The sequence below is a fragment of the Vombatus ursinus genome, unplaced genomic scaffold, assembly GCF_900497805.2.
Source record: "Vombatus ursinus unplaced genomic scaffold, bare-nosed wombat genome assembly UNPS02014813.1, whole genome shotgun sequence".
Lineage (NCBI taxonomy): Eukaryota > Metazoa > Chordata > Mammalia > Diprotodontia > Vombatidae > Vombatus > Vombatus ursinus.
In genome coordinates, this window is record NW_020954591.1 from 21,316,821 (window position 1) to 21,336,298 (window position 19,478).

General features: G+C 34.2%; 1 protein-coding gene across 3 annotated transcripts in view; it reads right to left on the reverse strand.

Annotated features, from left to right (window-relative positions):
* The window catches only part of ZMYM2 (zinc finger MYM-type containing 2), an 86,553-nt gene that overhangs the window by 29,016 nt on the left and 38,059 nt on the right, over positions 1-19,478 (reverse strand). For 2 of the 3 annotated variants that reach the window (XM_027877645.1, XM_027877643.1), the window contains 4 exons: positions 17,898-17,969; positions 4,559-4,709; positions 3,190-3,305; positions 1,782-1,898 (listed from right to left, as the gene is read on the reverse strand). In XM_027877645.1, the coding sequence (XP_027733446.1) occupies positions 1,782-1,898; positions 3,190-3,305; positions 4,559-4,709; positions 17,898-17,969 (456 nt within the window). The remainder of the gene's footprint in view (positions 1-1,781; positions 1,899-3,189; positions 3,306-4,558; positions 4,710-17,897; positions 17,970-19,478) is intronic. The other variant, XM_027877644.1, reaches the window with a different exon arrangement.

Consider the following 19,478-nt stretch of genomic DNA (forward strand, 5'->3'; position numbering starts at 1 on the left):
CTCTCAACCACTGAACTCACTCCAGAAATTGACATTTCCCTTCTCCCTGTTAACCAATGGGATACAATGACTAAACTATGCCTCCCATTAAAGTAATATTAAACCTTCTGCTAGACTGGACTCTTGGTTCCCAATGTATACAGCATCAGAACACAGCTCTAACAAAGATCTTGGGTTTTTTCCACCCAAACTCTGCCTAAGATTAGAAGCAATTAAGGTGAACAATGAAAGATGCTGGATTTGGACCAGGAAGACCAAGTTCAAATTCTGCCTTAGATATTTACCAACTATGTGACAACAGGCAAGTCATTTACCCTGTACAAGCTTAAGTTTCTTCACCTATAAAATGAGGGTAACAAAAACTTCTACTTCACAGAGCTCCTTTCAGGACCATATGAGAAACATATGTAAAGTACTTCAAAAATTTTTACATGTCATTAAAAATCTAGCTATTATTGAGAAGCAACTGGGTGGCAAAGCTCCACGGCTAGAATCAGGAAGATCTAAATACAACTATAGCCTCTGACACTTCTTACTAGTTGTGTGAACCTTGTCAAGTCATTTAACCTGTCTGCTTCAGTTTTCTCAACTATAAAATGGGGATAATAATAACACCGACCTACCAGGGTTGTTGTAAAGCGCAAGCGACATATTTTTAAAAAGTGCTTAGCACAGTGCTTGATATATAGTTAGCACTATATAAATGTTTATTTCTCTCTCCCTTCCCAAATTTTAACTGTTTCTTTTTTCAAAGATATCAAATAAGTGTTTTCACAATCAACCTCTTAGAGAACACCCTACCATCAAACATGGGCTTAACTAAGGGCTTTGATGATTTCCTAAAGGTTAAAAATCAAAAATACAAATAAATTTTTAGATTAAAAAGGGCCTTAGAAAGATCATCTAAGCCAATATACTGATAATATGGCTGAGGAAACGGTGAAGACCCAGAGAAGTGATTAAAAAAATATTGGTCAATTTCAACTCAAAAGCTAGATTCTACACAAGTTAAATATATGCCCCAAAGACAAGACAAGCTTAACTATGAATGTAAGACAACACACCTGAGTACAGAATGTGCCTTAAAAGGCAATCATAACCAGAAAAAAAATTCCCTAATTGGGATACATATTAACAAACAGAACCATAAATGGGAGAAGATCAAAGAAAAGGAAAAGACAAAATGGAAAAGGAGGGAAGGCTAATGAAATAGCAATTTTTAAAAATATTTAACAAATTAGGTACTTAATATCTTAGGACACAATTTAAAAATAAAAACCTGGTATGACAAAGTTAGCAAAAGCTAAAAATAAAAGTAATTATTTATAACTAAAGAAAAAATGTATAAATTTCTGGGGAAAGAATGTTTTTACAACAACTAAAATTAGTATTTATTTCCTACAAAGAAGTACTCAATGTAAAAAATAAAGCTAACCAAACCAATGTTACTGTGAAATGCGTACTTTCTTTTGACTGATCACATTTACTCCATTGACTGAACTGTTCCAAAACAGGGAAAAAATTCAAGAAATTATTATTAAACACTTAATAAATGCTATATTATTGTACTGTAATGACTAATGTTAACTATTCATTATCATTACTATGTTTAAAGTATTGGACTAAGACCTGAGAAAACTAAATAAAAGACAGTTAGTACACCATATTTAATTAATAACTGAGTCAAACATCTAAGTAATTTTGACAAAAAAAAATTCTATATATCTGCAAAATTACTCATTCTAAATGATAAGGCTAACTTTAAAATAACAACAACTTGCCTCCCATTCCAGTATCTCAGGTTTGGAACAAAAGGAATTTTTGCAGTAACTGCATTTCAACTGAATATCACTTGGTGCTGCAAACTGACCATTTGGGGATGACTGCATACTAAGAGCCTGAAACACAAATGGAATAAAAATAATTTTATATTTTAATTAACTTAATGATTCTTGAAATGATGTGAAATTTATAGATCATAAAAATATGAACTTGAAATTAATTTTTAAAAACCAATGATATATTCAATGATATATTAAAAAGACAAAAAAGAGTTTTTGTATATTTAAATTCAGAAACCTTGGTAATTCACAGCTAAAGTTACCTTAAGAAGAAATTTCTACAATTCCCTCATGACAGACATTCAGAAACTAAAATACAGAGCAGTTACATAATTTTCCTGAATTACCTGAACCAGGAGTGGCAGAGCTAGAACTAGAACCAAGGCGTGAACTGTTTGTTACACCAACAAATCTATCTACCTCCCTTCCAATCAGAAAATCCTTCTTCAAATGTCCATTTTAATTTTAAAAACTCTAAATTAATTAAATGTAAAGAAATTCTTTTATGATTAATCATTCTTATCTCCAAATTAAAAATGTAAAGATCTGAACTTAAGCCGTGGCACAAGACCAGCTCGCAGTTTGAGCCTAATATACCAACACAAGTCTGTGACACCTAAACTATGAGCTTATCAAGTCATAAACTTTGGTTCTAACTATATATCAAGAAATTAAGGGCAACAAATGCCAGTCCCAAGACGCATCTGCAACAGGGATGCCAATTAATTTGGGGAGCCATATGCTATGGCAGCCCAAAGATTTAGGGTAAATCATACCACAGCAACCTCAGAACTCTATAATGGACTAAAATATGTTTGACACTATCACATGAAATTAATTCTTTTTGATAAAATATAGTTTATCAACTTCATTTATACATAATTTGTATGCAAGTATGTTATATTTCACCTCTTGAATATCAGGGGTGTGAAAAAATAATACAGATGTATTCTGTATTCTCTGGCTCAGATTTTATGCACTACATTAAAATTTTCTGTAATACCATCAATAAAACCGGTGTACAAAAAATAAAATTTTGATTATCCAGTCTAATTAAAGGAATGTGGTTAAAAAATATAAAATAAAGGATAATACAAAAGTAATTTCTATAAAACATTCTGGCACGTCTCCTCCAAAACTGGACACAGTTTTAATTAAACTTTCGTGTTAGTATTCTGAGGCCCAGTAAAAGAGAAGTATAAAGACAATTTGGAGTTTTCATATATTATTTCCCTATCAGAATAGGTAGGAAAGCAGAATTAAACAGTCTAAGAGTTGATGGCACATACAAAAGTAACCTATACCACGTATGTATATGGATAAAGATTACATAAAACAAATGTCAAACCTGAAATTTAGCCACACAACTGGAATTGCAAAAGTTGTACAGTTTTCCATCAGGCATTGTGGCTTGGTACTGAGGTAAAGAATTTCGCTTACAAAAGTGACAAATGATTCCCACACCTGAGAGAGAAAAGGTCCACATATGATCTCCTTGCAAATTAAAGTGATAAAGTAATTGGTTTTAATGACTAAAAAAATAACTCATCTATTTAGCACTTTAAGGTTTCCAAAGTGCATTGCTCAAAACAACACCATGTGGTAAGTAGTACAACAAGCATTATTATACTCATTTTAAAAATGAAGAAACTGAACCTCAAACAGGTTAAGGGAGTCATAGCTATCAAGTTTCTAGGGGTGGGAGTTTGAACCCAGGTCTGATGATTCCACTGTTTCCTATCCATGATGTTACACTGATGCTCATGAAGTAAAATCTAAAGCACCTTAACAATTTTAGAGGCTATCCAGTCTGGTAATTATGTGATATAAAAAGAAAACAATAACTGTCATATGGCATACTTTTCATAGGATCACAAGATAACAGACTATGGAGCTGAAGGAATCCTTAAGGGAATCCATCTATTTCAAGTCCCTCATTTTATACAGATGAGGAAAATAAGAAATAAGAAGGGATGACTTTAGAAAAGATCTGAACGCAACCTTCTCCTGTCCTCAATCCTTAATATCATATCACACTGTCAATTAATTCGTAAGGCTAGTGTCCTATATTTTAGTTAGAAAGCACAAGGGAAGATATAAATAGTTCAGTCTTTCCTACATTTTAGAAAAACAAATGGAGCAAAAATTTCAGCCATGAGGATAAAGAAGAGGGCATAAAATTTTACCAGTATTTTAATAACCTGGAATTGGTAGAGCTATGAAAAATATAATTTACTTTGAGGTTTTATAATTTCATTGGTTTGGTTACTCTGAATCCTCTAACACTTAAAAAGACTGAGAGTTCTCTATAATTTGGCAGATAAATTAAGAATTGCTGTGACTGAAGATTTCATTACCCTGCAGCTAAACATGGTGAAGAACCATATTATGATAATCTGGGGCCTCAAAGACTAGGCCCAGAGTGAAAGTTCTGATGGGTTCTACTGAGCTGGTTAAGCTCTGAATATTGGCCCTCCTGTCCAAGGAGACCTCAATGAGAACATTTAAAGAAAGGATCTTTTTAGTGGAGTATGAATTACTATTTTCTTACTAAATTAATAATGTCTTTCTTAAATAAAGAAATCCAGACAGATGTCCATGGGAGGGGGAAATGTCATTTACACACATGCGCGTGCGCGCATACACACACACACACATATATATATACACATATATATATATTTCTGGGGGGTAATTTTTAAAAACTTTAAACTTACTTGGTGATTTTGCATATTTTGTCTTGTGTGTGTTCATGCAAGCAGTTGAACAGTATGGTTCCATATATCCATTAGGACCTATGCACTGAGTCATATCAAAAAACCGGCATTGAGTTCTACAACCAGTACAAGCTGTCAATTTGCCATATTTCTAAAACATAAAATAGAAAAGTGTCTACTTAAGACATTAAAAATCAACTGAACTAAAAATTATTTTAAAAAAAATTAGTCTATGTATTACGGCATGATGATGGGAAACTTTTATATAGGTAAGCAAAGATACTTAGATATTTAGATGAATCAAAAAAACTTATTAACAAAATACTAATAAATTCAATCAAAATGATCTCATTTAATTATATATACTACACATACATACTATATATACACACACACACACACACACACACACACAAATACACACACACACAAACTTTTTAAAATAAAAACAAATACATCCGAAACAAAAGCAACCACAGTCAGGAATTCAGTTTACCTACAAAACATCAGTCCATAATTATGCAGACATTTGGGCGTGAACTTTTTTTAAAAAGAATTTCTTCAAAATTATGGGTGCAGATTACTAAAACTTCAACAGTTTACAGTTATTTTAAACAAAGATGCTAACTTCAAAAAAAAAAATCACTTAGGTCTCTTTTAAAATACAGTTTTCTTCTCCACCAAAATTCACATCACATGTAATCTTGGATTACAGATAAAAGACTAGACAAGAATTCAAAGATCTCAACTTTGTGCTTATTTAAGAAAGACAGGATACACATTTCTATATTAATTGACAGACAAATTAATTGTGGCTAATAAAAATAAGGAAGTGAAACTACTAATCAGTAGAACAAGTTTGTAGGAGTTTGAATTCAACATATACAAACCATAAAATATATAATTGCAAATCTAGGTCTATTGCCAGAAAACAAATTCAAGTTAATAAATCAATCCCTAAATTAAACTCCAAATAACTTCTGAAGGAATATTTGTCGCTTTCAAGAATATTCAAAAGACTGCAAGGCAACTCGTGAAGACTGAAGCAATATTAAGAGCTGCAATGATTCCGAGCTATAGAAGGAATTAATTCAAATTTATGGGAACAAAAGCCTTTCAAATTAATGTATGTTCAAAAGATATTAAAAGATGGTTCTCGATCCGATTAATAACATGTTGTGAAAAAATGCTGAAAATCAGTAACAAAAAATGCAAATTAAAGCAATTCTAATCTAAGGTTCTCACACCCTTCAGTGTCAATAAGGGATGAATTGTAGAAAAGCAGGCACTTTAATTTAAGACCATTAATTAAGGCCATTAATTAAGACCAAAACCAGAAACTATTATTATGTACTGTTCCTTATAAAGTGGTAGCTAGGTAGCAGTTAGTGGCAGTTATGTGGCACAATGCGCAGAGCACTGGGCCTAGAGTCAGGAAGACGTGAGTTCCATTTAGGCCTCAGATACTTATAACCTGAAAAAGTCAGTTAACCTATGTTTGACTCAGTTTCCTCATCTGTAAAATAGGAATAAATAATAACTACTTTCCAGGGTTGTTGTGAAGAAAAATAAGTTAATTGTAAAAGCAGTGCTTAGCACAGTGCCTGGCACATAGTAAGCTCTATATAAATGCTGGCTATTATTTACTAGAACAAAGAATAATAGATTGTGGGACTGGAGAGAACCTTAAAGAATCCAACTACTGAAAGAGCTGTGATTTGTTCTAGCCATTCTAGAAAGCAACTTATTTGGAACTATGCCTCCACAACTCACTAAACTATGCACACATACATTACAATGAGATCCCAAATTGCGTTAAGAGGAAAATGAACTATATATACACCAATATTATAGCACTTTTTTTTGGTAGTATCAAAGAACTACAAATTAAGAAAGTGACCATTAATTGGGGAATGGCTGAACAAATGCTACATGAATGTAACAGAACATTACTGCACTATAGGAAAAAATGAAAGGGACATTTCAGAGAAACATGGGCAGACTAGTATGAACTGATACAGATTTTACCTAGACCATTATGACAAAAACTAATCATGCCTTTAAAACCATAATTCTTTTATGTAGTTGTTCAATCATTTTTCAGTCACGTCCAACTCTTTGTGACCCCATTTGGGGTTATCTTGGTAAAGATACTAGAGTGGTTTGCCATTTCCTTCTCCAGCTCATTTTACAGAAGAGGAAACTGGAGCAAACAGGGTTAAGTGACTTGCCCATGTTCACACAGCTAGTGTACTTTTTTTTTTTAAATGCCATATAGCATTTGCTTGCCTGCTCGCCAATGAGGATTCTGTAAAAGCTTTATATTGTAGCAAAAGATTTAACTACAAGAAAACTTGTTTAGATAAACCAATGATTCTGGAGGGAGGGGATGTTTCTGCACAGGACAAATTAATGATTTTTCTGCAAATCTACTTGTAACATAGCTCCCGAAACAAGTGGTATTGAAAAATGGGATTTATATTTCTATATGGTTTAATACAAAACATGGAAGAATGTTTAGGGAAATTGCCATGAAGAATATTTAATATATTTGCCTGGTGATCAGTGGATCAAAAGTGTTTCATATGAAACTAAAAATGAACAAACAGAAAGAAAGCAGATCATATAGAACCCGTAAGCCAGGTAACATGGAATCATACCAAGTATGCCCTAGGATGAAGTAGAAAAGTAGTATTTCTTATTGGTTCATGTCTATAAACTAATAAGCAAAGTATAATTATTAAAATGAGTTAAGTGTTTACCAACAAAGTAAATTTGAATCAAACATTTGTCACAAATTTAGTGGGATGTGACACACAACTAGAAAAACAATGGAAGTTTCATACTAAGGTCAAAGTTGTTTAATAAATTAAACTGAACATTTTAAAGACTAGATAAAATGGGGAAGAGGCAAGATGGCAGGGTAAAGGCAAAGATTTGTTGCGCTCTCCCAAATTACTCTGCAGATAGCTTTAAAATTGTATCTCAAAACAAAATCTGGAGCAGCACAATGAACAAAAAGACAGGGTGAAATAATTTTCTAGCTCAAGACAACTTAGAAAGACAGAAAGAAAAGTTCTGTCTCACCAGCTAAGAGCACAGTAGAGCACAGGCCATGCTCCATCAACGAAGTAGCAGCCCTCAGGCATGTGTGCGTTGATGGTAGCTTCTGGAGCTCTCAGCCCACAGACCAAAGTATGGGGGTTGGGGTTAGACAACTGGTCAGAAGGAGATTACAAGGGATCTTTGGTTGGCACTGGGTACACGACTCTTGCATTGTAGGTCAGAGTCCCAGAATGAGGAGGAGCTGTAGCACACTAGAGCATGAAGCCACAAAGGGAACAGAAACCCTGGTCACAGTTCTGGAGAGGAAAAGAGTACTTGTGGTCGCTCACAGGCCAGGAGAATAGTGACCACATCTCTCCTTTGGAAGAACTGAAAACAGGACCATGAAAAACCTGAAGCTTGGGTCTGTGCTGCCTCACTTTAACATAAAGTCTGAAGTCAAAAAATATTCTGGAAATAATGAACAAAGCACAAAGGAGAAAACAACAACAAAACCTAACCTGACGGTCACATAGAAAGTAACTGTGGTGACAGGGAAGAACAAAACTCAGAAGAAGGCAATGAAGTCAGAACAGCTATACTGACAGCCTTAAAGAAATGTGAATTGGTCTCAGGCCCAAAAAGAATTTTTGGAAGAACTCAAAAACGATTTTAAAAATCAAGTAAAAGGTAAAAGAAAAACTGGGAAAAGAAATGAGAGTGATGCAAGAAAATCATGGGGAAAAGTATTAATAGCTTGGTAAAAGAGGCATGCATACATACACACACACACACACACAGAAAAAGGTAACACCTTAAAAAACAAAACTGGCCAAATGGTAAAAAAAAAAAAAAAAAAAAAAAAAGGCACAAAAGTCCAGTGAAGAAAACAACTCCTTAAAAAGCAGAATTGGTCAAATGGAAAAATATGCACAAAAATTCACTGAAGAAAAAAAGTAGAATTGGTAAAATGGAAAAGGAGGTACAAAAGCTCACTGAAGAAAATAATTCCTTAAAAATCAGAATTGATCAAGTAGAAGCTAATGACTAGATGAGACATCAAGAAACAATAAAACAAAATCAAAAGAATGAAAAAACAGAAGAAAATGTGAAACATCTCATTGGAAAAACAAATGACCTGGAAAACAGGCTGAGGAAAAATAATTTAAGAAATACTGGACTACCTTACAAGACTTTATAAAAAATAAAGTAAAAAAGAGCCTAGAAATCATATTTCAAGAAATTATCAAGAAAACTGCCCTGTTATCCTAGAACCAGAGGGTAAAATAGACATTGAAAGAATCCTCCAATCATCTCCTTGAAAGAGCTCCCAAAATGAAAACCCCCAGGAATATTACAGTCAAATTCAAGAGCTCTCAGATGAAGGAGAAAAGACTGCAAGCAGCCAGGAAAAAAAAAAATTCAAATATCGTGGAGCCACAGAGAGGATAGCACAAGATTTAGCAACTTCTACATTAAAGAATCAGAGGGCATGGAATATGATATTCCAGAGAGTAAAGGAGCCAGAATTACAGCCAAGAATCACCTACCCAACAAAACTGAGTATAATCCTTCAGGGGAAAAAATGCTGAATAGAAAACCTGACTCAAGAATACAAGACTCAAGAGAATTACAAAAAGGTAAACAGGAAAGAGAAAATATAAGGAATTCAATAAGGTTAAACTGTTTACATTCCTACATGTGAAAAAGATACTTGTAACTCCTAAGAACTTCATCATTATTAGGGCAATTTGCCAGAGGGCATGAATATGAGTTTACTTTATAGTACAGATATTATGGGATACCTAAAAAAAATAAAATTAAGGGGTTAGAAAAAGAGATGCTTTGGGAGAAGGGGGAAAGGAGAGAAAGAACAGGATAAATTATCTCACATAACAAAGATGAAAGAGTTTTTACTTTAAAGGGAAAGATGAGAAGTAGAGGTAGCAGACAATGCTTGAACCTTACTCCCATCGAACTGATTCATAGAGGAAATAACATACGCTTTAAGTTGGGTATAGAAATCTATCTTACCTTACAAGGAAGCAGGAGAAGAAAAAGATAAGAGAAGGTGGGGAGGGCAGACTGGGAAAGGTGATGGTCACAAGCAAATAACTTCTGCGGAGGGACAGGGTAAAAGGAGGGAGGTTAGGGGATGGATGACAGAGAAAGAGAAGGATAAACAGGGGGGGAAATAGGATGGCGGGAAATACACAGTAACCATAACTGTGAATGTGAAAATCTAGTGCCTTCCTATTGTCTCTAGATTAAAATATAAATTTCTCTGTTTAGTTTTAAAATACCTATACAATCCATCCCCAACCTTCATTTTCAGCCTCACTAGATGTTACTCCCCCTTCCAAACTCTGTAATTCAACCAAACTGGCCTCCTTTCTCTATTCCTTTGAACAATCTCCCATACCTATAATGCAAACCCTCTTATACATCATGGCTTCAATGTTATCTTTCTGTTCTCATTGGATATCATCAGCTTTCCCACACCGTCATGTGATCTAGTCAAACCCAACTTCCCTAAGTTCATCACATACAAAATTCTATACCCTCTCTCCATGCCTTTTCACTGGCCATTCCCCATAATTAGAATTCACTCCATCCCCACCACCCTCCCCAGAAATCTCTCTCAGCTTAGGCAGCTGAGATGGTAGAGTTTCAGACACCATCTTCAGCACAAAACCTTCCCTAATTTCCCCATCTACTGGTAACATACTTCCCAAAATATCTTGTATTCAAAACTACGTAGTTATATTTAGTCATTTTATATTTATGCTAGGTATTTATAAGTTATTTGTTGTCCCTCTCAACAAGAACGTGAAGTATCTGTGTAAAGAGAGTGTCAGTCTTTGTATCTGTATCTCCAGAGTCTAGCCCATACTAGACAGACAGGCCCATACTAGGTACTTAATACTTGTTGACTGACTGACTGTCCCACTGGTAAAGATAGAGACAAACGGAGCTACTTTCAGGGCAGAACGAAACTGATTGGTTGCTAAGGTAAAATGAAGTGAAAGGAGGTGATCACATTGTCTTAAAGTTCATAAGAGAAAAAAAAGTTCAATACAGTATGATGTAATCTAGATCAAAGAATTTAAAATTAGGATACTCATAACACTCATTTTTATCTTTTCTTAGTGAATGATTCTTTTTCCTACCACCTAAAGATATAAAACTCCCCTATTATATAAAAACAAACCAATAACTTCCTCCAAACTTTTGTCCTATATTAGATAGAACCTTCACTGACAAATTCCTAGAAGGTTTACATAGTGTATAATAATCCAGCCCATCATTTCTTGACTGCCCACATATCCCACTATTACAAGTGAAACTCAAGTGCAAGATTACATACCTCTCACTACCTAAATCTCCTATCCTCTATCTTCCTTAACTTCTTGACTAATCAATCTCTTGAAGTCCTCAGACCAGAATGTTACCTTCACAGTTTCTTTAAAGACAATATTTGGGGAAAGGAAAATATGACCACTTTATTAGATTGTTAGGGAAATCCACTAATAGCTGATAAATTAGACAATATATTAGATGCAGTGAACCTTTTTTTATCTTTTATATCAGCAACCCTTCACCCAAGGTTTTTAAAGAAAAGAAACTAGATTGGCTGAATGGATTGCGCAATTAGGGAGTCTCCTCCACTTGACAATCAATGTTATCCTGCTACGTTATGCAGAATGAATTAATTGAATTTCTATTAGGGAATAATATAGCAGACAAAGGGTAGGATCCATCTCTGTGGTTCAACTGAGGTTTAAATGCAAGCTCCATATCCCATCTTTAGGGAAAAGGTATCATATCCTTAGGGTCACTCCTTTGTATATGGGTTACTGTGTACAACTTATCCGCACATAACTTGACAAAAGTCTACTGTATGTTTCTAAGTGATTTACCAAATAAAATGAAAATTCAGAATTGACTTAGGCTTATTTTTACACACACACACACACACACACACATACACACACACACACACACACACACACCCCCCACTTACCTCCCCAACTCTTTCCCATTCCCAAGTCAAAAAATAGCCAAACAAGCAAATACTGTAAGAAGGTGTTAAGTATAGATCAGGATCACTGATTAACTGACATTTATATAGCACTTTATAGATCCTCACAATAAACAATCCTATGAAATAAGTACTAAAATATCCTTATGTTTACTTAACTGACGAGGACACTCTGTATGGATACAATTGAAAAACACGCTGATTTAAAACTCAGATACATCCTCCTGCTAAGCTGACTACTATGAACTATTTCTATAATGTCTTCCTAATCGATAAAGAATCATCCATTTCATCTGCGAAATACTCTATCCCATACTTGATGATAAACCTGTCCCCCCATCCATCAAACTGAAAAGTAATTTCTTCCTCGTTCTTGCATTTTTTAGTGATGACACCCTTTATATCTAATGTACATGTACCCATTTGGTGTTTATGTTCTTATATGCTGCAAGACACAAGGCTATAACTTAAGTCTCTACCAGACTGGTTGCCAATAATTTCGTCAAATGGTGAATTCTTAACAAAATTTGCTGAGATCTTTGGGTATACCAAACACTAGCCCTACTGTGTTCATCTGCTTCTCTTTATTGGGTGCCTAATCAGTCCCACAGATTGACCTATTTCTTAGTCAGTACTGAATTGTCTTGATGATTACTGCTTCTTGACATAATTTAAACATTGGCTAATGGCAGGCCCCTTTCCTTCACTTTTTCATAATTCCCTTGAAACGCTGTATCTTATGTTCTTCCAGATGAATTTTGTAATTATTTCTCCTAGCTCTTTAAAGTAATACTTTGGTAGTTAAAATGGCATGGCACTGAGTAAGTCACATTAGGTAGTATCATCATTATTTTTATATTGACATCCTTATATACAAGGATTTAATATTTCTCCAAATTATTTAGATCTGTCTTTATTTGTGTAAATAATTTTCTATGGTTGTATCCACATACATAGTTCCTATATGGGATTTGGCAAATATTTTATGCTTTCTATAGTGATTTTAAATGAAATTTCTTTTTATACCCCTTCCTATTGCATTTTGACAGGCACTTACAGAAACAGTGATAAATTCAAGAATGGCTAAATAAGTTATGGTATATGAATGGAATTTATATAGTGCCTACTAGGTGCCAAGCAACATTCTAAGTGCTTTACAAATATCATTTTATTTGATACTCAAAACAACATGACCCTAGAAGTTAGATCCTATAAATTATCCCCTTTTTGCCATTGATGAAATTGAGGCACACAGTGATTTAAGCAACCTGCCCAGGGTAACAGTGTCTGAGGACAGATCTAAAATCAAATCTTCCTGATCTCAGGCCTAGTTGCCACTTAGCTTCCTCTAATAAATAAGATACAACAATATGATATAACACACTGTATTTTAAGAAATCATGATAAGGGGACAATTTCAGAGAAAATGAGGAAGACATTCATGAATGAGCAAAATCAGGAGAACAGTTAATACAATAACAATAGCATCATAAAGACAAAACTTTTAAAAAAAATGTAGGAATTCTGATCAATGCAATGAACAACTATGACTCCCAGAGGACTCATGATGAAGCTTGCTACACAACTCAAGACAAGGGGTAATGGACACAAGAATTTAGCTTAAGATACATTTTCAGGGAAGGTAAGAGGAAAGACAGCCAATGTGGGAATTTGTTTTGTTTCACATACATGTGTTAACATATTTGGGCTTTTTTTCTCCCTTTCTTTCTCAAGGGTAGGGGGAATGTGAAATGTTGAGGAGGGAAGGTAGATTTTCACTGATTGAAAAAAAATTAAAGAAGTAAATGGATGAAATTTAAACAAATTGTTCACAAACACGGCAAAAATTTTACAATTTAATGAAGAAAAAATTTTATTTAAAATAAAAAACTTATAGAAAGTACATAGGATTAACAAAGGAAACCAACTATATTGAAGTTCATGGATCCCCATTAAAAAGCTGTGCTATAAAGAATTTTAAATTACTGTTCAGAATTTTTTTATTCTATTAAAAATACCAAATTTTGTCAGCTTATCAAAATGAAAAGTGGGAAAGATATGTGACCAAATTAAAAAAGATCACCTTCACAGTCATTACAAACCTTACACACACATACACATACACACCCCTATTCTCTCTAATCCGTTTAATTATTACAATAAATACATTTTGTAATGTTTAATGCTAAGGAGGTGTATACAGCAGAACAAATGTGTGGGCATTCACAATAACAATAGAAATCAAGTAGGGTGTCAGATTTCCATGGCATTATGTTTAAAAAAATAATTATTATTATTTACTCTGGCTTCTTCTCCTGCACATGTAATAAGAATCTTGTATATAAAAACTGAAATGGAATCATGTGATTTCAATGTTTTAACTAGACAACACTGGTACTGGCAACCTGAGTTGAGGATTTCCTATATTCTAGATAAATCATGTGCAGTAAACGATGTGAAGGTTAAAATCTCATCTTGAGAAATCACAAACTATGGCAATATAGAAGAATACTGTCAAAAATGGAACACATGTAGAACACAAAAAGGAAAAGCCCTTTGTAGTATTTTGGTAACTGAAAAGTAAATCCCAGAAGGAATCATCAGGACATCTACCAAAACAAGATGATTAGGTAACTGAAAGTGGGGGTTGGGGGGGGTATAGGAGGGGAGATACAAGTAACAAGTAATTACTATTGGGCTAACCTAAGGTCTTTCTCTACTACATTGTACGTGTCTAGAGGGCAGGGATGTCTTTTTCATATTTGTTATCACTAGCACCTCATGGCACAATAATAGATGCTTAATAAATGTTTAGAGAATAATTGACTCATTCACCTTGTTTAAAAATGCAAACACCTAACCATTTTAGGAATTTACCAAGAAGAGTGAATATTAAATATGGAAAGATTTTGTCAGTAAATTGAATAAGCAAATCCAAAATAAACACTGATTTTAAGAACAATATTATGTTACAGGACCACAGATTTAGAACAAAAGAATTTCAGAGGCCTTCTAGTCTAACTCACACTTTTTAAGTGAAAAAACTGAAGGCCAGGGAGGTCAAATGGTGAGACCATTACAACTCTGTTATAACAGAATTCAATTAAATTTAATTAACAAGTAAAGGAGAAACAAACAAGTATGCAAAGTTTAGAGAATTTGGAAATAACTGAAATATGGTAGAAAACACTTTCATATATCAACAAAAATGTATCTTCAGTCTCTATTTTATTAAGCTGCATTATTAAACTCTCTGTAAGACAGAAAATTTAAAAACAACAGGCTCCTTACCCCAAAGGAATTTACAATTCAGAGAATATACTACTGTGGGGCTACATACTTATGTCTTGTAATTTTGATACTCCTAAAATTATCCATTAGGCTGTTCTAGTCTCATTTAAGAAACCTACTAAAACTAACCACATTATTTACAAACAAATGGAAATGTTAACTCAAAAGTTAATACAATATATTTACAACGCATTTCCCTGGAAGTAAATTACAACACCAATGCCTAGGTTAACTTCTGCATGCCCTCAATTTCAGAAATGCTAAAAACTCAAAGCTGAAGTTTGGTAAATCTAATTCATTCAGTAATTTTTTTGCTAAATGAAAATAAAATAATGTAAAGCTATTATTACTAGCATACACTGGAAAAATCCATTGGAAAAATTCAATGGATACTTTTTGCAGCCTTGATTATTAAAAATGGACAATGGGCAGAGTGATAACTGAATCAAAATAATTATACATAAGGTCAGTCATAATACCCAGGTTGCTGGCAATAATTTTGGTAAATAATTTCATGCTACATGGCAAAGGAAAAAACTTAAATTCACAACACAGGAAACTAATGAATTAGGGATTATTTTTCAAGAAAATGAATCAACTTATGAAAAGCATATTTAGTAATTATTATAATAGGCTAAACATTGAAAATCCTTAGTAAAGGATCTTTATGTAACATTAAAGATAAGACTGATTTATAATTAGCACTGTTCATTAAGGAACCTTTTGAAAGTACTAAGTATTTAAAACATTCCCAGTGAAATCTCAATTACACTAGTAATTTCCTTAGCAAACCTTCCCAACAATTAATAAATATTAAGAGCTTACTTTGTGTAAGACACTGTGCTAGGAAAATGAAACAATCCCTACCCACAATGAGCTTACATTCAAATGGAGAAAAACTAATAATACATCCAACATCTCACCCTACCACCTCCACCATGAAACTAGGAAGGCAGGAGTCAGCTTAGGCTGGCAAAGGAAAGGACCACTCGATCAACAAACAAAAATATCAAATGGAACCTACAATATACAGTATGGGAAGGGTAATGAGTTAGGCACTCTCTGTTCAGTCATCTATTTGGACAAGGAATTTCATTCTGGGAATAACGGGTTCGCTTACATAAGCCTAGACATGAAAAATCTTTAACACTTCTACACCTCAAGCTACTTTCAAACTTTGCTAAATTTGAGAAAATAGTCTATAGACTACTTATTACCAACTGCCTGCACTTCTTACTGCCATTCTATCAAGCGTGTCTTTAGCATTCTATTAAAAGTGCTCTAAGGTCACTGAAAGACTATCATCAAATCCAATGGGCCTTTTAGTCCTCATATTGACTCCTCTGCAATTTGACACTACTGAATACTCCCTCCCAAAGAAAGGTCTTTGCCTCCTTTACCTTCAAATAGATCATACGCTCCTGGTTCTCCAAATTTCTAATTTTCCCTTATTTCAACTCTCATACTTGGCCAAACATTTACTGTAGGTGCTCTTAAGGTGTCTGATTTTACCTCCCTCCCCTTTGTTCTAAAATAGGCAATTCTCATTTCCACCTCTTCAAGTCTAACTTCTAACAATTTGCAAACCTTTATCCTCAGTCTCATTTTTAAAGCTAATCTCACTCTTGAGCATCAGATTGGCATTCCCAACCACTTAATAACTTTCTCCACCTGAATCATGCACCATCATTACAACATGCCAAAATGAAGTTTGGTATCTTTTCTCCCAACCAAGGCTCATTCTCACACAATCTCTCAATACATCTCCCATTACGGTATTTTGTCATGTTTTACTTCATGACCCCTTTTGGGGTTTTCTTGGCAAAGATGCTAGAATTATTTGCCATTTCCTTCTCCAACTGATTGAACAGATAAGGAAACTGAGGCTAACAGGGTTAAGTGACTTGCCCAGGGTCACACAGCTAATAAAGTGTCTGAGTCCAGATTTAAACTCAGGATGATGACTCTTCCTGACTACAGGTCCAGAACTCTATCCAATAAAGGTAAGCCTGTGGCTATTTTTCCTCTCATTTTTATTCCATTTACAAAATCTACCTATGAAATAGTTCTAAAATCCAACCCCTTCCTCTATTGTCAAAATGCCACCACTCAGATATAGGCCTTCATTATTAACACCTTGTCATAACTTAACAACTAGTCTAACATACTCTACTCTCTACTCCTTATAATGTTAACAAAATAATATTTTTATATGGAGATCATACTCTGCTAAGGTTATCTTCACTGATTCCACAAGGCATACCCATTGAAATGCCTTTGCTTTTTAGTCAAGGTCCTTTAAAATTTAGCTATCATTTGCCCACTCTATTTCCAAAGGAAGCAGTGTACAGAATTTCCTATAAATCTTCTACTATAATATGACTTAAAATGTACTCTTTTTTACTCCCTTTCCAGCTAAATTCCTGAATATAAATGCAGCTTCTGCTGTGCACCTTTCTCAGTAACTCTGTGTTACAATTTATCATTTAACATGTATGTGTAAGCTCTAAGAAGGCAGAAATATTTAAATTTCCTATTTACCCTTTAGGTTTGAACAATGCTTTGTACAGAGCAAGCCCTTAGTTTATGTTTAGTTAATATGGAATATGAAGGAATTTCAACCAAAAAAATCAAAGACTGTATAACCGTAGTAAGTTTGAGGTTAAAGAAGAGTTGACAAACTGTATGTACTTCTCTCCTTTCACTGCGGAGGTAAGGCATAACAAACGTGGGACAATGAAAATGTTATAAGACAAGGTTGATGTTAGTTATTTTTGTTAAGCTGCTTTTTTTTTCACCCTTTTAAAATCTTTGTTACAATGGATGGCTTGCTAGACAAAGAAATTAATCAAAAACAAATTATATAAAACCAAGAAAAAATAATAAAAATAAGATAAAAAACATCCTAAACTTCAAGAATTCTAACAACATCATACAGTAAAGGAGTAGCAGAATTCTTACCTCTGACTGCATCAGGAAGGAGTCCTGCATGTGATCTCTAACCTCCTTCAAGAAGCTGGGATGGCTACCTACCTGGAAAAAGATTAAGAAATCAGATTTGGCCAGAATTTAATATTGGACCATTCAAATTTAGGTAATCCTTCCCAACTAATGAAGAAATAAAGCTGGAACAAAAGAAATAAAGCTGGAAGTAAATAGAGCAGCTAAAACACAGGTAACTCTCAACATGATGCTTTGTGAATTTCCCTTGACCTATCCCACACTCCCACACAAATAAACCCAGTTAGTTTATGTTTGGAAAATTCCAACTTTAATTATTAGCCTAAAGAAAATGTAATTACAACAATGATCATCAACACCACAGAGTATTAAAAGAAAAACAGATGACAAATCAGGAGAACTGGGTTCTATTTCTAGTTCTTCCATTAAATAGTTGTGAATATTCCAAGTAAACAGAGTATAATTGAGTAGTTTCATCTTTAAGATTAACAAAATACTTCCAATGTTTCTTTCTAACTCTGCTTCTAACACCTTTTTCTAAGGAAATCACGCTGTTGAGTCATTTTCAGTCATGCCCGACTCTTCGTGACCACTGGAATGATTTGCCATTTCCTCCTCCAATTCATTTTATAGATGAGGACACTGAGGCAAACAGGATTAAGTGACTTGCCCAGGATCGCACAGGTAGGAAGTGTCTGAGACCAGGTTTGAACTCAGAAAGAGTATTTCTGACTCTTCCAGGTCTGGAACTCTAACCACTGCACCACCTACCTGTCCAAGGAAATGATATGGTTTCTATAAAATCAAAGAAGTCATTTTTGGGTCAATTGTATGATCTAGGACATTGCTTCACTTTGCTAGCATGGAAAATAAAGAATTATTGCAATGTAAGGCTAAGAATGTATACTGCTATGCTAAAGTGGGAAAATATAGTAGAAGGATTTGGCACAAGATATTTCTGATGCCAGCTTTAACTTGTGACAAATGAATTAGCAATTAATTATTAGAATAATCCATAAATCAAAGAAGAGAAGAAGAAAAGGTAACTTGTACAGATCAACTGCCAATTCGGGGTGGGGTAGGGGTGGGGTAAGAGGACAAAGGGTAGAAGAAGAAAATAGATGTTTTCAAATTCAGAGAACATGAAGTAATTTCAAGTACTATCCTAAAGCAAAATACAAGATAATCGCATAGACAAATTAAATTCATACAGGCTTTTGAGGAAGGGACAGTATCTGCTTCCAATTTTACCAAGAATTATCACTTTGGGCAAGTAACATCTCACTTTGCTAAGCGTCAATGGTGGGGTTTGAAACCAGTTTTCTGCTGAGTCAAAATCTAGTGTACTTCTCTTTACACAGCCTTGGGATATATCCACTCTCATATCGTACTTTTCAAGAGTCTGCTTTAAGTTGATCAGGTTTCTCTGATCAGCTTTACATCACAAATTACTGATGGCAGACTTGAAAGACAGAGGTCAGAAGTCTTAATATTCCAGATAGTATTCCAGAACAGAGGAGGAGAATATCAAACTAAATGACAGCCCTAAACACAGAAAACTACTTACCAAGGACAAAACAA